General features: G+C 37.8%; 1 protein-coding gene across 1 annotated transcript in view; it reads left to right on the top strand.

Annotated features, from left to right (window-relative positions):
- The window catches only part of cacna2d1 (calcium channel, voltage-dependent, alpha 2/delta subunit 1), a 309,871-nt gene that overhangs the window by 32,648 nt on the left and 257,417 nt on the right, over positions 1 to 19,806 (top strand). The window contains 1 exon segment of the mRNA NM_001097269.1: positions 11,988 to 12,069. Within this exon segment, the coding sequence (NP_001090738.1) occupies positions 11,988 to 12,069 (82 nt within the window).

The raw sequence follows: 19,806 nt of genomic DNA, 5'->3' as shown, positions 1-19,806 counted from the left end.
TTATTTTTAAAGTTAAGAGAAGGTTTTGTAAAGGGGAGGGCCATGACAAAAATTTCCACAATAGTTTACCTGGTTATAACAGTAAAATTTGAGACAAACGTAAGTGAGAGAGAAAGATGGTAGGTGATACTATGATGTGTGCATTGATGAGTATTTTAGTAGTTGATGTCAGAAAAAGGGATGGATCTTGGCAATAGTGTAGAGAAGGAAAGAAATTCCACAAATATACAAAGGATCATTATTTCTTGTATGAATGGTAATGATGGTTACTGTTAGAAAAATATGATTATGTTTCTGATTTACAAATATTCTCCTAATATTCTGCTCTGTTATTTTGCCCCAAAGACTTTTACTGTGTTAAAATAAATGCAATGATTGCTTTTTCTCTTCAACTTTATAGATTATTAGAATTATTAAATTCTATGCAGTTGTGCAAAACTTCCGCTCATAGCAATGGAACAATGGAATTGGAAATGTTATGGTCCCCTTTGACCTTTCTAAATGGGTTAACAAAGGTATATATTTTAAGGTCTTATGTTCTCAGAGTGGGTCTGTATTATTGTATTATTGTAGAATAAGCACAGAAACATTGTGGAATTTGTTTATACTTAATAAAAGACTTGGCATTCAAAACGGCTTTCTACAAGAACAATTTCAGCTAGGCAAAGGGAGTACAGACCAATTGTGTATTTGGTTTATCAAAAAGCAACTTGGACACGTAGAGACTGCATGTAGCGACAGCGACTGGTGAGAGTGGGATTGTGAAAAGCAAAATTATTTCACAATAAATGGCTAATAGTACATTTTTTGGAGAATGATAAGTTTGCTGTTTTTTTACACATTTTTTTAAAATAGTTCCCCTTTAATGGGCTCAGACACAAATCTTGTAGGTGATTAATATATAATATATATCTATAGGCTGCTAACTGGTAAATTGTTTTAAGGTACATCTTTTGTCCAGAATCCCTGGAAAACCTCTCTCTGGAGGGATAATTAGCTTGCTGTAGTGTGCTTAGTGGGTGAGAGAGAACACAGCAGCAGTGAAGAGGGCTGAGAATTTTCTCATTGATAAACTTTGAAAATGGATTTTTTTTTCCTGTAGAGGAAATGTGTCCCATTGGAAGCTAAATGGCACTAGAGTACTTCGCCTATTGCGGGAATTTGACATGTATTAGTTTGAGCCATAGATGGAGGTTTTTTTTCATATTTTGTTTTGTGTAGGTCAAAATGTATGCTTGCTTCTTGTGTTTTCAATAAAAAACATAAACACATTTTTTGCAAAAGAAACAACATATGGCTATCTGGTCCCTCTCAGTCAATGCAATGTGATCAAATAAGGAATGAAAGAAAATTGCACACCCAAATTCTTGTATACGCACAAACAATATGTAGATTTTTCAGTCTTCACTAAGACCAGTTTATGATTTCAGCCAAATGGATATACCAACATGTCCAATTGGAACACTTTTATAAAAGAGAAATTGCATGGTTTAGCAGATATGTCACTTTTGTACAAATTATATTTGCCCATGTGTATCAAAACACTACAAGCAGCAACTGTGTACCATTGCCGCTAAGGAGTTATTGGTTGGGTAGAGGCTTCATTAGACAATAGATAAGACATGGCTAAGTTTACACCAGACAATAAAAACCTAGGGGTGTGATTCAAAACAAACACTTTAACATAAAGGAAGGAGAGAGAACTAATAAGTCAATTCAAATATATTTCATGGTGTTACTTATACCCAAAAGATCTTTTACCTATTGTAATAGAATATATCATCATTTCATTCCATTTAATTGTAAAAATGTTGTTCATTTGTTGCATCCTCTTTGAGTAGAATTGCTTGCTGTACCCACTTATATTAAACCATATCCACAGTGTGCTATAACTTACAATATGCAGTCAGCTAAATTATGGCTCAGGACCCTAGATGATGGCTAGATATGCGCACATACTAAAAGTTTTAACACATGGGCAGATAGGGCTTGCTACTTTAGGACCACATATACTCCAACAAGCTATAGTGCCTGTCTGTATGTTTTTATTCTTTTTTTTTTCACCCTGACTTGTGTCTGCTTTGCTGGGTAAATCTGCACTGAGCCTTCGAAGAATAGCTTTGCTTGCATCTTTTGAATTGAAAAGAAGATAAAATAGATTGGAGCACTATCAGCAGCCACTCTGTGCTATTAAAGAACATATGGCCCCAAGATGTTTTAAAAATACATTTCAAGTATTAATATTACACACAACATACTTCCTGGCATCTTAATTGACAAGATCATCTCCTATAATTAGGATGCATGGATGTCAGGGTTTTAATGGGCTTAAGGACTTAAATCTATTTATATGTGTGTATCTGCTGGGTAGCAAGCAGTCTGGTTATACAGGCTAGTTTTAAGACAGTCAGCATCCGTGATATACAATATATCATTATCATAAGTGTATACAAGTTTACTGTATGTAACAGATGAAGACACAGTGAGAAAAACTTCTTGATTTCAAACCCAAGAGCTTATTGTAGAGCTCTTATAAACCTAAGCTAACAAGACAATAAAGACCCAGCACTCTACAGAGCATCTATGAAACTGGAATCAATGAATGAAATGTAAGATGCTGGAAGTGGGACAGACAGGCTATGCGGCCCCAGTGAAGCAAGTCAGTTTTTATTATGTGTGGAGTCTACCATGTGCAATGTATAATCGATCAAGAAGCCCTTTTGATAAAATTTGGATAATGGATTAGCAGTTGTGGAAATCTACTGAGCTTATGTGACGTTCAAGTGGATAACTTTGTCAATAATGTCTAGAAACAAATGCTACAAACTAAGAAAAACAAATGCAGACAAATTAACTTAATGTGAACAGTTGTACAGCTAGTATGACTCTCTTACTATAAACCCTGGCAAATTTACCTCAGTGTAATAACCTATGGCAACTGTGAGCTGTGTACTGCAGGTTGAATTATGTAAGCAACTCTCTTTATGGACCACAGTCTGCCTCATATAAAACATCAGCTTTAATTCAAATCATACACTGCTGTAAACAGTGTCAATGATAAGCCTTGAAATTATTGTGTCCCAATTTACATACTAAAAAAAGTTGAGGATTATGGCTATTAGGGCATTCTGACCCTCTTGGAGTGATTCATAGTGGCTATGCTTGCCACCTGCCCCTGATAATGAGTGTTCACATTATGTAACATGCAGTAGAACTTGATAAACATTCCAATACCTATAGTAGCTGTTGGCTATTGAAAGAGAAAGCATAACAATATATATTTGCACACTGAAACAAGTAGTTAGGTTAAAATTTTGTATCTTTCAAATTGCATACCAGAAATATATGCCATACAAACCAGTGAGTGCAAGAAAGCTATGCTGTAAAAATAAAAAATAAACACTATGGTATATATTATTTAGCTGTTATGTAGGTATAACAATGTCTGTGCTGTTCCTTTTTTTAGGTTGTTCCAACACAATTAGGCCTCTAAGGTATGTGTAGATATTGTGCATTCCTATATATGGATGTATGGTCAATGAGAGGCAGAATGGGAGTTGACATTTATTAGACTAGAGCCCCTACATAAACAGAATTTTCTGTCTGGTCTGCTTAGTCATTCTCTTTAAGTGAATTAGATGCTGGTACCATTCAAAGAACTTTGGAATTCTGTGAATAAGCCTCCGGTTATCTTCACATTCGAGGTCTGGCTTCTAACTAAGTACAATACATGCCTCTGGTTTTATAAATCTTTAAGGAAATCCCAGAAATCTTTGTTTTGTTAAGCTGCAAATAACAAACAAATTTAGCCTGTAAGTGTTAAAATGTGGATTAAGTATTTCAAAAATAGATATTGGTATCCTAACACTATAAGCATTGGCTCTTTCATCACATAGAAAAATCCACAAGATGGTGGTGTTTCAAAAACATTTGTAAAATGGTGGTTACAATGAGTAATTATTATGGCATTAAACTTGACCTGCATATTGCAGTGAGTGCATAGAAAAGCATTGTTCCATTTTTCTAAATTGTATTTTCATCTTCACAGAGCACAGAAATGGCTATGGCTAGTCTCATCAACATTATAAGTCATTGTAAGTCTTCAGGTTATGGTATAAACAAATACTAGTAAATTGCCCAGGGACATGAAATACTCAAAGCTACAGTTTCATTTAAATACACAGTCTTTACGCAGATGCTAAAAGCAACTCTTGTTATGCCAGTCTTTAATCATAGTGTCCCCATAAGCTGAGGCATGATGACTTTGGGTTTCATTCCATTTAAATATACCCTGTAAACAAATATTCTTATTACAGTGGTCTTTGTTTTCACTAACTTCCTGCAAGAAATTATAAATGCAAGACAAAAGATAAGGATAAAAGACATAATTTATACTACTCCCTTGGGAACTTCTGTGCAATTATATTAACCCAATGCATATAGAACCCCCCTGTACACATTGCATTTTTTTTTTTTAAAGAATGGCTAATTCCTGCTAATGACTACTACATCTGTTCAATTATACTGTCATATATTGCTGCTTAATTAGCCATGTGTCAAGATAAGAAAGAACCCAAGAAAGAAAGAATGCCATCTTAAAACTGTCAGCAGCTATTGCTCAACAGACTTTTAGATACTAGCTCCATATATGTAATAAAAGGCACTGTTTGCCCAGGTGCGGTAACCCGTAGATGTTACTGCCCTCGATGTTTGTTTTTATATGGGGGATTAGACCAGTTGCAAATATTGTACATTTTATTATATTTCCCTTAAAGAGTTATAAACATTGATGATTTTTCAAAGGAAGCTACTCTTTGCTCCGAGTTTTCAAGTCTGAATCCAGAAGCTAAAAAAAACCTCAGCTGGACATAAATGCAGTATATTGCATTGCATAGTTTTAGAGCTTATTAGTGCACAAAGATAGGTGTATGTCTGTATATATGTGTGTGTGTATATATATATAAATTTTTAGACCCATGACCATTTCTCTGATTTTATTAATTAACACAAGCTATGCTGAAATATTTGTGAGATGCCGACCTGCACCTAAAGCTTTATACTGGAATTAAGGATGTGGTATCTCCCCTGACCTATAATAGAGATGTTAGATTTTGATTAAAAACTCTAGAAGACTCTATTTCATAAGAACTTCTGATATGACAGATGATGTTGTATTAGTTCCTGTTGGGAAAGCTCTTGCCAGTGTACAGAAATTTAGTGGGACAATCTTTGCTGGTTTGGGCTGAGAGATTTGCGGGCGGCACTCAGCTATACCATATAATGCAGGAACTCCTTTAACAAGTTGTCTGACCCTGATACCCTGGTTAAACGAGTACAACAGCATACTAGCCTCCACCATTGACTCATTTGCACCCCTTCAGCCTAAGTGTACTCGGACTCAACACCCACGCCCCTGGCTGAATGTACACACCAAATTCTTATGCTCCTGTGTGAGGTCTGCGGAACGTATGTGGAGGAAATCCCGTACGCAAGCGGACTTTATCCATTATAAATTCCTATTGGCCTGCCTCAACTCTGCTTTGTCAAAGGCTAAACAGGAATACTACAATACCCTTATAAACAATAATAAATCCAACCCAAGACGGCTGTTTTCTATATTCAATACCCTTCTGTGTCCCTCACAGACTCCATTACCTAACTTTATGCACTCTCCCCAGGACTTTGCTGATTTCTTCATGAACAAAGTGGAGTCCATCTGCAATCAGATTCCCCCCTCTACTAATACAAATCAGCTCCTCCTTCCTTAGCCCACTTCTGCATGTCTTAGCACTTTTGGTCCCGTGACTGTCTCCAAAGTCTCCCGGCTTCTATTGTCAGCTCCGCTCACCACTTGCTCTCTTGACCCGATGCCGCCTTCTCTGCTTTAACCCTGTGCTGCTGAACTTACTCCAGTTGTTACTCACATCTTCAACTCTTCTCTGACTTCTGGGAGTTACCCCTCTTTGTTCAAACAGGCCTGTGTCAAGCCTATCCTTAAAAAGGCCACCCTGGACCCGTCCTGTATCTCTAACTACCGTCCTATCTTGCTTCTACCACTTGCCTCCAAAATCTTAGAGCGTATTCTCTTCTCCCATATTAATAACTTTCTTAACACCCATAATTTATTGGACCCGCTGCAATCTGTTTTTCAGCCTGCACACTCTACTGACGGCCTTGTGCAGAGTTATAAATGATCTTCAGGTTGCCAAAGCCAAAGGTCACTTTTCTATACTAATCCTCCTCAATCTATCCACTGCATTTGATACGGTCGACCACTCCCTCCTGATGCAAATTCTGCATTCAATTGGTATCCGTAGTCATTCTGCATCCTGGATTTCTTCTTATCTCTCTAACCTTTCATTCACTGTCTCCTATGCTAATAAAACCTCATCTCCAGTTCCTCTTAATGTGGGGGTACCCCAAGGCTCTGTACTTGGGCCATTGTTGTTCTCCCTCTACATGCTGTCCTTGGGAGATCTTATCCGTTCATTAGGCTTTATATATCATCTGTATGCTAATGGCATCCAAATTTTTTTTCCCCCAGGAGAATTTTACTTTGTTTTTATCTATTATCTTAATAGCCCCCTGTTTGTATTAATGTATTCTACTGTACAGCGCTGCGTACATAAGTAGTGCTTTATTAATAAAGATATACATACATACATACATACATACATACATACATACATGCATAAAGCTGACCTAATGTTGAGGTCACTGGAAGAGAGTGCTCGGAGAACTATACTTCTCATATCACCAGAGTGGACAACCATAAACAAGATTGTTGTTCTGGAGGTGCTTTACTGAGAGGTGAAAAAAAAAACCAAAGAGTGCATCTACAGTGGCTTGCAAAATTATTCGGCCCCCTTGAACTTTTCCACATTTTGTCACATTACAGCCACAAACATGAATCAATTTTATTGGAATTCCATGTGAAAGACCAATACAAAGTGGTGTACACGTGAGAAGTGGAACGAAAATCATACATGATTCCAAACATTTTTTACAAATAAATAACTGCAAAGTGGGGTGTGCGTAATTATTCAGCCCCCTGAGTCAATACTTTGTAAAACCACCTTTTGCTGCAATTCCAGCTGCCAGTCTTTTAGGGTATGTCTCTACCAGCTTTGCACATCTAGAGACTGAAATCCTTGCCCATTCTTCTTTGCAAAACAGCTCCAGCTCAGTAAGATTAGATGGACAGCGTTTGTGAACAGCAGTTTTCAGATCTTGCCACATATTCTCAATTGGATTTAGATCTGGACTGTGACTGGGCCATTCTAACACATGGATATGTTTTGTTTTAAACCATTCCATTGTTGCCCTGGCTTTATGTTTAGGGTCGTTGTCCTTCTGGAAGGTGAACCTCCGCCCCAGTCTCAAGTCTTTTGCAGACTCCAAGAGGTTTTCTTCCAAGATTGCCCTGTATTTGGCTCCATCCATCTTCCCATCAACTCTGACCAGCTTCCTGTCCCTGCTGAAGAGAAGCACCCCCAGAGCATGATGCTGCCACCACCATATGTGACAGTGGGGATGGTGTGTTCAGAGTGATGTGCAGTGTTAGTTTTCTACCACACATAGTGTTTTGCATTTTGGCCAAAAAGTTCCATTTTGGTCTCATCTGACCAGAGCACCTTCTTCCACATGTTTGCTGTGTCCCCCACATGGCTTGTGGCAAACTGCAAACAGGACTTCTTATGGTTTTCTGTAACAATGGCTTTCTTCTTGCCACTCTTCCATAAAGGCCAACTTTGTGCAGTGCACGACTAATAGTTGTCCTATGGACAGATTCCCCCACCTGAGCTGTAGATCTCTGCTCGTCCCGGGCAGAATTACCTTGAAATACCTGTGCCACCTGTAGTGCTGCCATTACCCACTATGGGCTGAAAGGGGTAGTGCAGGACATAAGGTAAATGCCCATAATGCAGAGGGCATGAGATTGCTTTTGTACCTTGCCCCACTTTTTTAAATGAGCCTTTTAAATGTTTAGTCATTTGAATAATATAAACAATATGGTGAGTTGGGCATTAGCTATATATTAACATCTCTCTGAGAATATACTTTTATTATGGCAACATTTCAGCAAGCATAGTGAACATGACATTTTTCATCTCTAACATACTAACATCTGTCTACTGTCAAAGTTCAAAGCAGTCTGGTTATTAATTAATGTACCATCTGCTGCCCACTGCTTATTGTGTTTTTTTTCCTCTTTTTTTTTTTTTATTTGTAGGGCTGCAGTGCAACTTCTGTTGTTCATATGTTGTAGTAATATAATTAGATGATTTTACATTATACTTTCCAAATTTCCAGAATCACTTAGTATTTCATGATCCATTTTAATGCTTATATAGCTATTAGTGTGGGTCTTAATGTCTTGTCTGCTAATTCTATACAAAAAAACCTTCATCATATTGGTTTTTCATTAAGAAAAAAATTCTTAGTTTGTGGGTATATTGGAAAAAACAACATCCTCCAAATGGTCGCATTTTAGCACTCAGGAAAAAAAACCATTTCATTACACAGACATCACAGACATTTGTTTGCACCTTATGAGCTTTTATTTGAGTGATATATAATATATAAAATATAGTAGAGTATGTGACTCTAAAATATATAATAGAATATTCCCCATGAATACAAATACATTTCTAACATGAGATATTAACTCACATTCCTTTGGATGTTCTTGTCCAACTTCCCTTTTTAGAATTTGGCAATCTGCCCCATCTTAATAGCTAGCCTTCTGTCTTCATGCTTATTTATAAAACAGTTTTTCTATAGTATGGCTCACGGCTTGTAGAAAAGCTTTATGAGAGAGAATTTATTTGCTGAAGTTGAACTGCCCATTTGGGGACAGTCTGTTTTGTCTCCTTGTCCTGTCATTACTAACCAGTTCTCACCATAAACTCTGCACAGAGAGTACTAAGAATGTATCTGGCTGTATTCACTGTGAAAACAAATCATATTCTGTACCACCATTCTACTCTAACATGGCTTTGTAATTGAACTTTATCCCCCATATGTAATAAAAGGAACTACATATGTCCAGTAGCAGTAACCCATAATATGTTTGCTTTCAAACAGGTGATCAGTGATTCTACCTGCTGATTGATTGCTTGGGCAAATTTAGTGCCTTTTATAACATAACCCCCTTAATGTTAATTAATGGAAATACAGGGTTCAGCCATGCCAAGACTTTGCAAAACCGCACAACATTATAATTTTTTATATCACTCATACTTTGTGACAAGGTTTATTCTTGTGGCTGTAATTAAAGCATTGTAGTTTTTGGTTTATTGTTTGGTTCAGTTTTGGTTCATTTTAGTTTTGGTTCTTTCATCTTCCAGTGTCTTTGTCATTTTTCATTCAGGCCAATAAGTAGCAGTCCAGACAAACAGTTGTTTTATTACTGCTAAAAGTAGTGCCAATCAAAATACAATGTGTGCCATAGCCCCCAAAATAAAATCATGCACAGAAGCATTCTCAGTAAATAAAAACACAACATTATAAATAACGGTTTAGATATCTGATAAAGAGTTATGTTTAACAATTTTGTAATTTTCTAAGCAATTGCTTTTCCCACTGATATAAAAAAAGGCAATGCAGGAAGCTATTAAGAAACCCAAGCTTCTCTTAGAAATGAATATATCATTATAAACCTCCTTAACAATTTCTGTATTGATGTGTTAGTTATCAAAACAGGCCATTAAGATAAAAGGTAGATACCACCCATGTTCAATTCTTTGTGGGCTGTAAAGAGAAGAAGATGAATTGTTAAGTAACATAAATAAATAAAAACATAAATAGAAAACATGTGACAATGTTGTTACATAGTATAATCACCAGCATCCTTGTTACCATTAGTGGTGCAATTTAGCTGATGAGACTTTAAATAATGTAACAAGGTAGCTCTTAAACTCAAAAAGTTTGGGGTTTTTTTAAGATTTTTTTTTCTTGCTCCAAGGACCCTGACTGAGTCTGCTTAGTTTTGTAATGCAAGATTTTATTTGTATATTCAATATTTTTATATTTCATATACTGTATTTTAATGAAAAATAAAATAATTGAATTCCTGGAGGAGGAAATTTCAGTGAATTAAATAGGATCATCATAGCCCTCTGTAAGCAACTGTCTTGGGACCCTATCTACAGCTCTAATTTGCACTTCTCCAACACACTCTGCAAAGACACAAGAAGGCCACACATACTTAGCATAGTCAATACCCAGGGATCGCTACTGCTGAAATTACAATTAAGATTGTAAGTGTTTGCATATATTTCAGTTACACTGCTTAAATTAACTCTATAAAAAGAATGTGTAAACAGAACAATTGGAATACAACTGAGAAACTAATATATATATATATATATATATATATATATATATATATATATATATATATATATATATATATATATATATATTGTACTGAGCATTCCATTGTAATATTTTAAGATGGGTGGCATATATAGGGAGCAAAGAATGAATTATTTCTCTGCAGTACAACTGTTCCTAAACTGGGGCAAATTATTCATTATAACATGGTATTTAAATTGCTTGGATGTGAATTTCACACTACGACAACAGGATACATGAGACTGGACTTTTCCTACATATAGGGAAGCATAGGGATTACAACATGGAGAGAGTGCAATACAATGTTCAAAACATGAGCAGATATTGAGCAGTGCTTGACAAGTGGAATTAACATGTTTAAGGCATTCATTCCAGTGCAGAATGGGAGCATAGGACGTAGATAGTGATTGCAGGACTGTAATCTGTTGGCTGCTGACCTTGATAGAGAAGGCATGGAAGCAGTGGAGCAGGGAGGGATGTTGTAGTAAACTCATGGGCACTGGGTAAATAAGAAAAAAATAGAGCACTCAGGGGCTAATTATAAAATGTGCCTTTAGCTTGGCACTGTCAGGAATGCATAATTATGTATAAGAATATTTATTTAGTTAGGTATCCAAACATATTTTTTATCCAGATTTGTTATTTAATCAAAAAGTGAATTTAGTGGATTTCTGGAACATGACTTTGAAAAAGTTTAGTAATATGTATATTTTAATAAAAAATCCAAAAGGATTACTGCTCTCAAACTAATAAATATACTTATATATTGACCTGAATGGCCTATTGCAAGCACTACCATACCATTTATGTCACAGGTAATTAATGATTGCACTTCCTATAACCTCACTTCCTCCCAGTCTCCTGTTTCTCTTTTGAAAGAACAAGATATATTTCTGTGATCACTGTCTTGCTTAGAAGATAGAATAGAAGAAAATGGGAAGGGGTGTTAAGGTCATAAAAAAGGGGTTTGGTCGGCTTTTAAATTATCTTTTGTGTTTCTGTCTCTGTTTTCTCTTTAAAGTGTTTGATATTTACTCAGTCTAGTATTGATTGGCTACCAGAGTGTTTGTGTTACCAGGAAGAGGCGAGTATACATATGTAGGAAACCTAGCTATTTTTAAACCTGGAGTGCAACATATGGGTTTGACAAAGCTTAATCTGCAACTGCACATTGAAGTCTGATAAAGTTTATAAAGGTTTAATTGATTCAAATACAGTAAATGCAGTAAAGCTGACTTATACAAACTGAACAGTGCAGCTAGCAGGTGCCATCTTCTGAATCTTTGTGTTCTCTTCAGATTAGTTTGGTGACACAGACCTTACTGGAATATGTGCAATTAAGGTAATCCCGGAGTCTCTTTAACTGCGCATGTGCCAACAAGCTCTGTGTCGCAAAAGAGATCCGAAGAGAACACGAAAATTCAGAAGATGGGGTCTGCTAGCTGTAAAATACATTTTTATTAGGTATAACCAAATAGTAGTAGTAGAAGTGCAAAATTACAAATATAGAAAAAAATAACCCAAAACCCAAAGTGCAGGTGTTTTTAATACCAAATAATTTACATGAAAAATGCATACATCTTTTTTTCATGTTTTGAAGTAGTTTTCATGTTGTTTTTCTCTTTTAGGATAAAACAGTGGGTAGAAAAAATGCAAAATGACCTTGTCACATTGGCAAGAACAGCAAGTGGTGTGGACCAGCTTTCAGAAGTAAGTAATTATCAGAAATATCCTAACTTTTATTTATAGGAAGAACCAGCTTTTGCAATGATGTGTCATTTCTAGTTAGAGCAATCATGCATGAAGAGATTAGTCATCGTGCAATTTAACACCTCTAGCGGTGTCAACTAATCTCCTCTAATTGCTTTCCTACTGGCAGTAATGTAAATCGCTGGTAGGAAAACATACTGTATTTTTCACTTTGGCTTTCCAAAGTCACCTGAAGTTTCCTGACAAGGCAATATGCGCACATATGTTTTCCTACCGGCGATTTACCTTATCACTGGTAGGAGAGCATTCAGAGGAAATTAGTCGCCACCACTAGAAGAGATTAATTTCAGGGTGATTTATCTTCTAATGCATCATTACCCTACAACCATAATATATTGTGCTGAAGAAAGACATCATGTTTGCCAAAAACCTATTGAGTACCCCTGGAATATGTATCATGTCCTGTCTCTACCTTGCTAAAAACAGTTACACATTTCCACCTCTCTTGGTAGGGAGTGTAAAACCTACCTCCCCTTACAATTAAAAATCCCATTGTATGCTTAACTGATGCAAATAACACAAACAGACATTCTCATCTACATCGGAAAGTAGGGATGTAGTGAACCTCAAAAAAAAAAAGTTTGCGAACGCGTTTGCGAACTTACGCCAAAAAGTGCGAATATTCGCGAACTTTGCGAACCCCGTAGACTTCAATGGGGAAGGCGAACTTTAAAACCTAGAAAAGCCATTTCTGGCCAGAAAACTGATTTTAAAGTTGTTTAAAGGGTGCCACGACCTGGACAGTGGCATGCAGGAGGGGGATCAAGGGCAAAAATTTCTCTGAAAAATACTTTGTTGACACAGCGTTGCGTAAAACCGCAAAGGCAGCTTGCAGACCTAGCAGAAATACGCAGCGTTTTTTGCTATTTCACATGAAAAACGCCATGTGTGGCTTGTGTGGCATTTTTAGGCCGAGAAAAAACGCAGCGGAAAAACACCACGCAAACCCAAATTGCGAACATACGCGAAAAGTTCGTGAACTTCCGAACTTGCGAACACCCGATGTTCGCGCGAATTAGTTCGCCGGCGAACAGTTCACTACATCTCTATCGGAAAGGAATGGTCCTAACTGTGTTCACCAGATGCACAAAAAAAGTTTGGTTCATCTCTTGATTATGTCCTTTCTCATTGACTTTTTATCTAAGGGAAATTCCAAGCAATTGTCAAGCTTTTCTTTTGGGTTGCCCTACTGTGCAAAAAAAAACCTGCTTACACACAGATTGACAGCTCAGCACTGGGTTGTGTATTCCATGGAAGTTGTCACTTCTGGCAGAAACGAGTCCTCAACTATTGCAAAAATGCTGCAGGGCACAGGATTCATCATTCATTTGAAACTGCAGATTTTTTTATCCTTTAGACAGAGAATCATTGATATTGAAACCTATAGATTTTATTTTGATTGCTATAGTGTGCAGAACTGTAGCAGCACAATGTTAGGGGAAGATTGTGAAATTAGAGCTCACTGCGGAAAGACTTGCCCACTTATATAAAATGGTGAAATCTAACTTTCACCCATTGATAAATATGCTTCTAAAAATCCCAGAGGAATAACCAGAAAGTGGGTGAGTATTTCTGTTGTGAACGCTAATTTCACACTTTCATAAATCTGCACCTTTCATTTATTCTGTAATAATAAGAGCACCTTGTACTTGGTACCAACTAGGATATAATTAATCCTTATTGGAGGCAAAACAATACTACCAGGTTTATTTAATGTTTAAATGATTTTAAAGTAGACTTAAGGTATGGTGATCCAAATTACTGAAATACTCCTTTATCTGGAAAACCTTTAAAGGAGAAGGAAAGGCTAAGTCACTTGGGGGTGCTAAAGTGACTTTAATCGCTTACCTCATACCCCGGGCTGGTGCCCCTGTTAGGAGAAAACAGCACCAGCCCGGGGTACCTGGAGCGATGCGCTTCCTCCTTCCGCCTGCGTTTCGCTAAGACTAACACAATAGGCGACTGCGTAGTAGAGTGAAAAGCCAACTTCTCTGTTAAAGTTCGGCTTTTCACTCTACTGCACATGCGCGCGCGAGCGATACAGGAAGAAGGAATCGCTGCAGGTACCCCGGGCTGGTGCTGTTCTCTCCTAACAGGGGCACCAGCCCGGGGTAAAAGGTAGGTGATTAGAGTCACTTGGGGGTGCCTAACATTTTGGTACCCCCAAGTGACTTTGCCTTTCCTTCTCCTTTAAGTCCCAAGCATTCTGGATAACAAGTCCCATACCTGTATAATGTAATTCAATAGATACAATAGTTACAGCACTGAGCATTGTACATTTTTAAGACCTGCTATAAGACTATGCATTTTGTGGAGTAAAAACCTACAACTGGGGACATATAATTAAAGTCATTATTGGAAAATTATTTGAATAAAGTAATATTGTTAAAGTTGGTGTATTTTGTGCTTTTTCCCCACTGGCAGATGGATAACTACTTTTGTGGGTTGTTTCATGAAAGAAAAATCATTTTGGTTGCATTTTTTTTCTATTAATTACTTTAATTACTGTCTCCCCAATTTTTTTTTTGATGGCTAATAATGTACTAAGGGTTCTTGTTCTTGTATGCTAAAATTAGCAATTCTTTGCACAAATGAGACATTCCTATTCTTAGTTCCAATGATCTGGTTGCAGAAGATTTTGATGATTGCTTTTGGTGAGCTAGTATTACTAGTCCTTCACTTTAACTGAAATGTAGAAGCAATTACAGTGAAAATGTAATGACAGAGTTTAACCAATTTACACTGAATTTAACTTCCTAGTTATCTGTTCATTTTCATTGGTATCGGTCCATGGAGATTTCATTTGGTTTGAAGTGATGACAAGTCTTTGAGTTCTAGTTTCTTTCTTTTTAGCTGAATTGTAGAAATAATAATCAGCTCACTCTCCTAATGCTTTCTTTGTCAGTTTGAGGTAACATATCTATTGTGTGTCTAGGAGAACTAGATATGTGTGGAATCAAAAGCTATAATAAAAGCTAACAGTGGTATAGCTTGCAGTCTTGGCCTTTGCGGTGTTAGAAGTACTGCATGAAAGTAGTTCCCAAGATGGTTTGCTTGAAGTGGAGAAAACCTGCAGACTTCCAAGTCACACTGAGGAGTATTGCAATTACTGGAAGCCACCCCACCATTCAGTTTGCAGACACTTGGCAGCAACATATTAACCAGTGAAGCAATCAAAATTGTTATAAAGTAAATAAAGAATACATGCTAAATGGATTCTTATTAGCCAAGTCTCCAACTACCATAAAAGGTAGATTATGTTTAAAAATCAAATAAAGTAATAAAAAAAATAAAATATGTTGCACCTATCTCATATTAGTAGGTTGTGTGTATCATTTTATATGGTATTCTATTACACATTAAAGCAAATGCATTTTGTTTTTTTTGCTTGTCTACTCATATTAACATATGCTAATATCACTAGTTTTGTGACCAAATGGTAAATCAATCATTTTACTACTGTGTAAAATTGTTACTTTTTAAGCATATTTATATTCACTGCTCAAAACAATAAAGGGAACACAAAAATAAGACATCCTAGATCTGAACGAATGAAATATTCTTATTAAATACTTCATTCTTTACATAGTTGAATGTGCTGACAACAAAATCACACAAAAATTATCAATGGAAATCAAATTTATCAACCCATTGACGTCTGGATTTGGAGTCACACTCAAATTTAAAGTGGAAAAAAACACTACAGGCTGATCCAACTTTGATGTAATGTCCTTAAAACAAGTCAAAATGAGGCTCAGTAGTGTGTATGGCCTCCCTACAATGCTTGGGCATGTTCCTGATGAGGTGGCGGATGGTCTCCTGAGGGATCTCCTCCCAGAACTGGACTAAAGCATCCACCAACTTCTGGAGTCTGTGGTGCAACGTGGCGTTGGTGGATGGAGCGAGACATGATGTCCCAGATGTGCTCAATTGGATTCAGGTCTGGGGAACGGGCGGACCAGTCTTTAGCATCAATGCCTTCATCTTGCAGGAACTGCTGACACACTCCAGCCACATGAGGTCTAGCATTGTCTTGCATTAGGAGGAACCCAGGGCCAACCGCACCAGTATATGGTCTCACAAGGGGTCTGAGGATCTCATCTCGGTACCTAATGGCAGTCAGGCTACCTCTGGCGAGCACATGGAGGGCTGTGCGGCCCCCTAAAGAAATGCCACCCCAGACCATTACTGACCCACTGCCAAACCGGTCATGCTGGAGGATGTGGTAGGCAGCAGAACGTTCTCCATGGTGTCTCCAGACTCTGTCACATTCATCACATGTGCTCAGTGTGAACCTGCTTTCATCTGTGAAGAGCACAGGGCGCCAGTGGAGAATTTGCCAATCTTGGTGTTCTCTGGCAAATGCCAAACGTCCTGCACAGTGTTAGGCTGTAAGCACAACCCCCACCTGTGGACGTCGGGCCCTCATACCACCCTCATGGAGTCTGTTTTTGACCGTTTGAATAGACACATGCACATTTGTGGCCCACTGGAGGTCATTTTGCAGGGCTCTGGCAGTGCTCCTCCTGTTCCTCCTTGCACAAAGGCGGAGATAGCGGTCCTGCTGCTGGGTTGTTGCCCTCCTACGGCCTCCTACACGTCTCCTGATGTACTGGCCTGTCTCCTGGTAGCGCCTCCATGCTCTGGACACTACACTGACAGACACAGCAAACCTTCTTGCCACAGTTCACATTGATGTGCCATCCTGGATGAGCTGCACTACCTGAGCCATTTGTGTGGGTTGTAGACTCATGCTACCACTAGAGTGAAAGCACCGCCGGCATTCAAAAGTGACCAGAGCATCAGCCAGAAAGCATAGGAACTGAGAAGTGGTCTGTGGTCACCACCTGCAGAAACACTCCTTTATTGGGGATGTCTTGCTAATTGCCTATAATTTCCACCTGTTGTCTATTCCATTTGCAAGTGAAATTGATTGGCAATCAGTGTTGCTACCTAAGTGGACAGTTTGATTTCACAGAAGTGTGATTGACAACATTGTTTTGTTTAAGTGTTCCCTTTATTTTTTTGAGCAGTGTATATATATGTACCTAAATTGCCATAAAATCCCATAAGAAATTAAAAGTATTCAGGTTTGTTTGTTAGCCACTGAAACTGTTTATACAGTATGTGCCAATTATGGCTGATGCCACACCAGGCGTAGGGCTGATTTTCCGCTTGCCGAAAATTCAGCCCTACGCCTGCTACTTGTGCCTGCACCCGAATGAATGGGATACGCTCGGGTGCAGGCACATGTAGCCGATATACGCATGAAAACGTGAGAGAATGCAAAGTCTTGCGTTTTCATGCATATATCGGCTACATGTGCCTGCACCCGAGCGTATCTCATTCATTCTGGTGCAGGCACAAGAAGCAGGCGTAGGGCTGAATTTTTGGCAAGCGTTTTTCCGCTTGCCGAAAAAATCAGCCCTACGCCTGGTGTGGCATCAGCCTATGAGTTGTTCAGTTCAGCCTTCACTTGTGTGCACTAGAGGAATTACTATGCCTAGCCAGTCCATTAACTGATCGGCAATGCTAAATATTAACATCAATTGAGTGGGAGAGACATTTCTTTATCTGGATAAATGGATGAGCTTACCAATTCATGACCAGTGAGCACATAAAGCCTATGCCCTAGGCATACAATCAATTACATATTTATTGAAAGCCTAGGGCCAAGAGAGAGAACTTGACATGTTATAGAGACTCATAAAAGTCAGTTGCCAATTAAATCCAGTGGTTTTACGTGCGACAGACTACAAGGAATACTGGGACTGCAACTGCACCTTTGGACACTTGTGTTTGATCTAAAATAATTTTTATTTCCCAAATATGTATCAGTAAATAGTTTTGAAACAAGAGTTTAACTAACAGAGGATTCAGTGAAATATACATAAGTTACATAGTTACATAGGGTTGAAAAAAGACCAGAGTCCATCAAGTTCAACCCTTCCAAGTAAACCCAGCACACACAACCTATACTTACCAATCTATACACTCACATATATAAACCATGGAAGGAAGTTTGAACTATGTTTGGAAGTTTAGTGATAAACGTGTTCAGTGTTTATTTCATTTGCATTTTAAACAAACAGCTTGTTATTTACGTAACACAGCCCCTAGGGAGGATCTCATTATTTAGTGACCTAGATGTAGCATGACACATATATTATGTGTAAAGTCAATCACAAATTGAGATTTATTCGGGGGGGGAGGGGATTAGTAAATGGATTGAATATATATGTTATGAAAGGAAGATGCAGAAGCTTGTTGTTTTTTACAGTGAGCATGCACAGTAAAATATAGTGTGTCCTTAGGACCTCCTATCTATCTATCTATCTATCTATCTATCTATCTAACATCTATCTATCAATATAACAGCAGACAGCACGACCCAGAGGACAAAATGGCCAAGACCAAGGTGTATACTGTATGGTGTTATACCCTTTCCCTAGCCCCTTTATCTTTACTGCCCTTTTCAAACAAGCAAGTGGGGCAGCAGCGGAGACAATGTGGGTGAGTGAGGAGAAAATGCAGACACCGGGCCTGTAAAACTGTAAGACTATAATGTCACAAATAGAAAATCTTTCATAGAAACCTTTTTAAAGTTTTGTTATAATGGAGATAAATTATAAACTTCACTGTTAAGTAAAATAATTGCATAAATTCTTAAAATAAAAAAAAATAAAAACTTAGCAGTATTTTACACTCTGCAGCTTTATGAATATTGCATTTATTCTGTGCCCAATGATCAGGGCCGGATTTAACTTTTCGGCGCCCCGAGGCCGCCCCGGCCCCCGCGAGTGCGCATGCGCAATCGTGCGGCGCCCTCTCCACATTTAAACTCCGATACAGAGCAGTGGGGAGAGGTCCCGACTGCTCCATATGGGAGCCAAATTTTAAAAATTCTGTTGTGGCGGGGCAGCATGCCGCCCCTAAACTTGTGCCGCCCTAGGCCGGGGCCTTTGTGGCCTTTCCACAAATCCGGGCCTGCCAATGATGTGTTTTTCTTTGACCCAAGTTTACTTTTGAAGTTTTATGTGTTGTGTGGGATAACAATATGGGCTAAAGTAGGTAAAATACTTTGATAGTTCCTCTATTTAAGCACTGATAATTTAATAAAAGGAACTATGGAGGTGTTTAGAATATTCTGTAAGTCAAGTCAGTGGACAAGATGCTGAGAGAGCAGATAAGGATATTCTACATCCAATTACAGGCCAATGACTTTTACTTTTGTGTTAATATATCATGAGATCTTATGACATAGTAACATAGTAAGTTGGGTTGAAAAAAGACATACGTCCATCAAGTTCAACCATAATGCCTATTTGAGACGTCAAATATAGAGAATATATAAAACAGAGGCAAGATAAGAGTAGAATAGAAAGAGTAATACTATTATTTGGATTTATTGGAAATGTGTTTGATATTTGGAACACAATCCGTGCAAGAGAATAAAAGAAGAATGAATATGTCTGTTTACTGTAAACATGGTGCAGTAGGCTAAAGACTGTAGTACTGGTTTTCAAAATAGAGTAAAGAAAACTAAATTAAGAGGCAAAATGAACATAACATATAAAAAATGGGAACTGGACAAAGAACTTTAGACTTTTATAGGAAAATTTCAAGTTATATTAATTTAAAGAGCATTGAAAAGGTAGGAAAAGGTATCGAGAGGTC

Source organism: Xenopus tropicalis, chromosome 3, assembly GCF_000004195.4.
Source record: "Xenopus tropicalis strain Nigerian chromosome 3, UCB_Xtro_10.0, whole genome shotgun sequence".
Classification (NCBI taxonomy): Eukaryota; Metazoa; Chordata; class Amphibia; order Anura; family Pipidae; genus Xenopus; species Xenopus tropicalis.
This window is presented reverse-complemented; position numbering and strand designations above follow the sequence as displayed.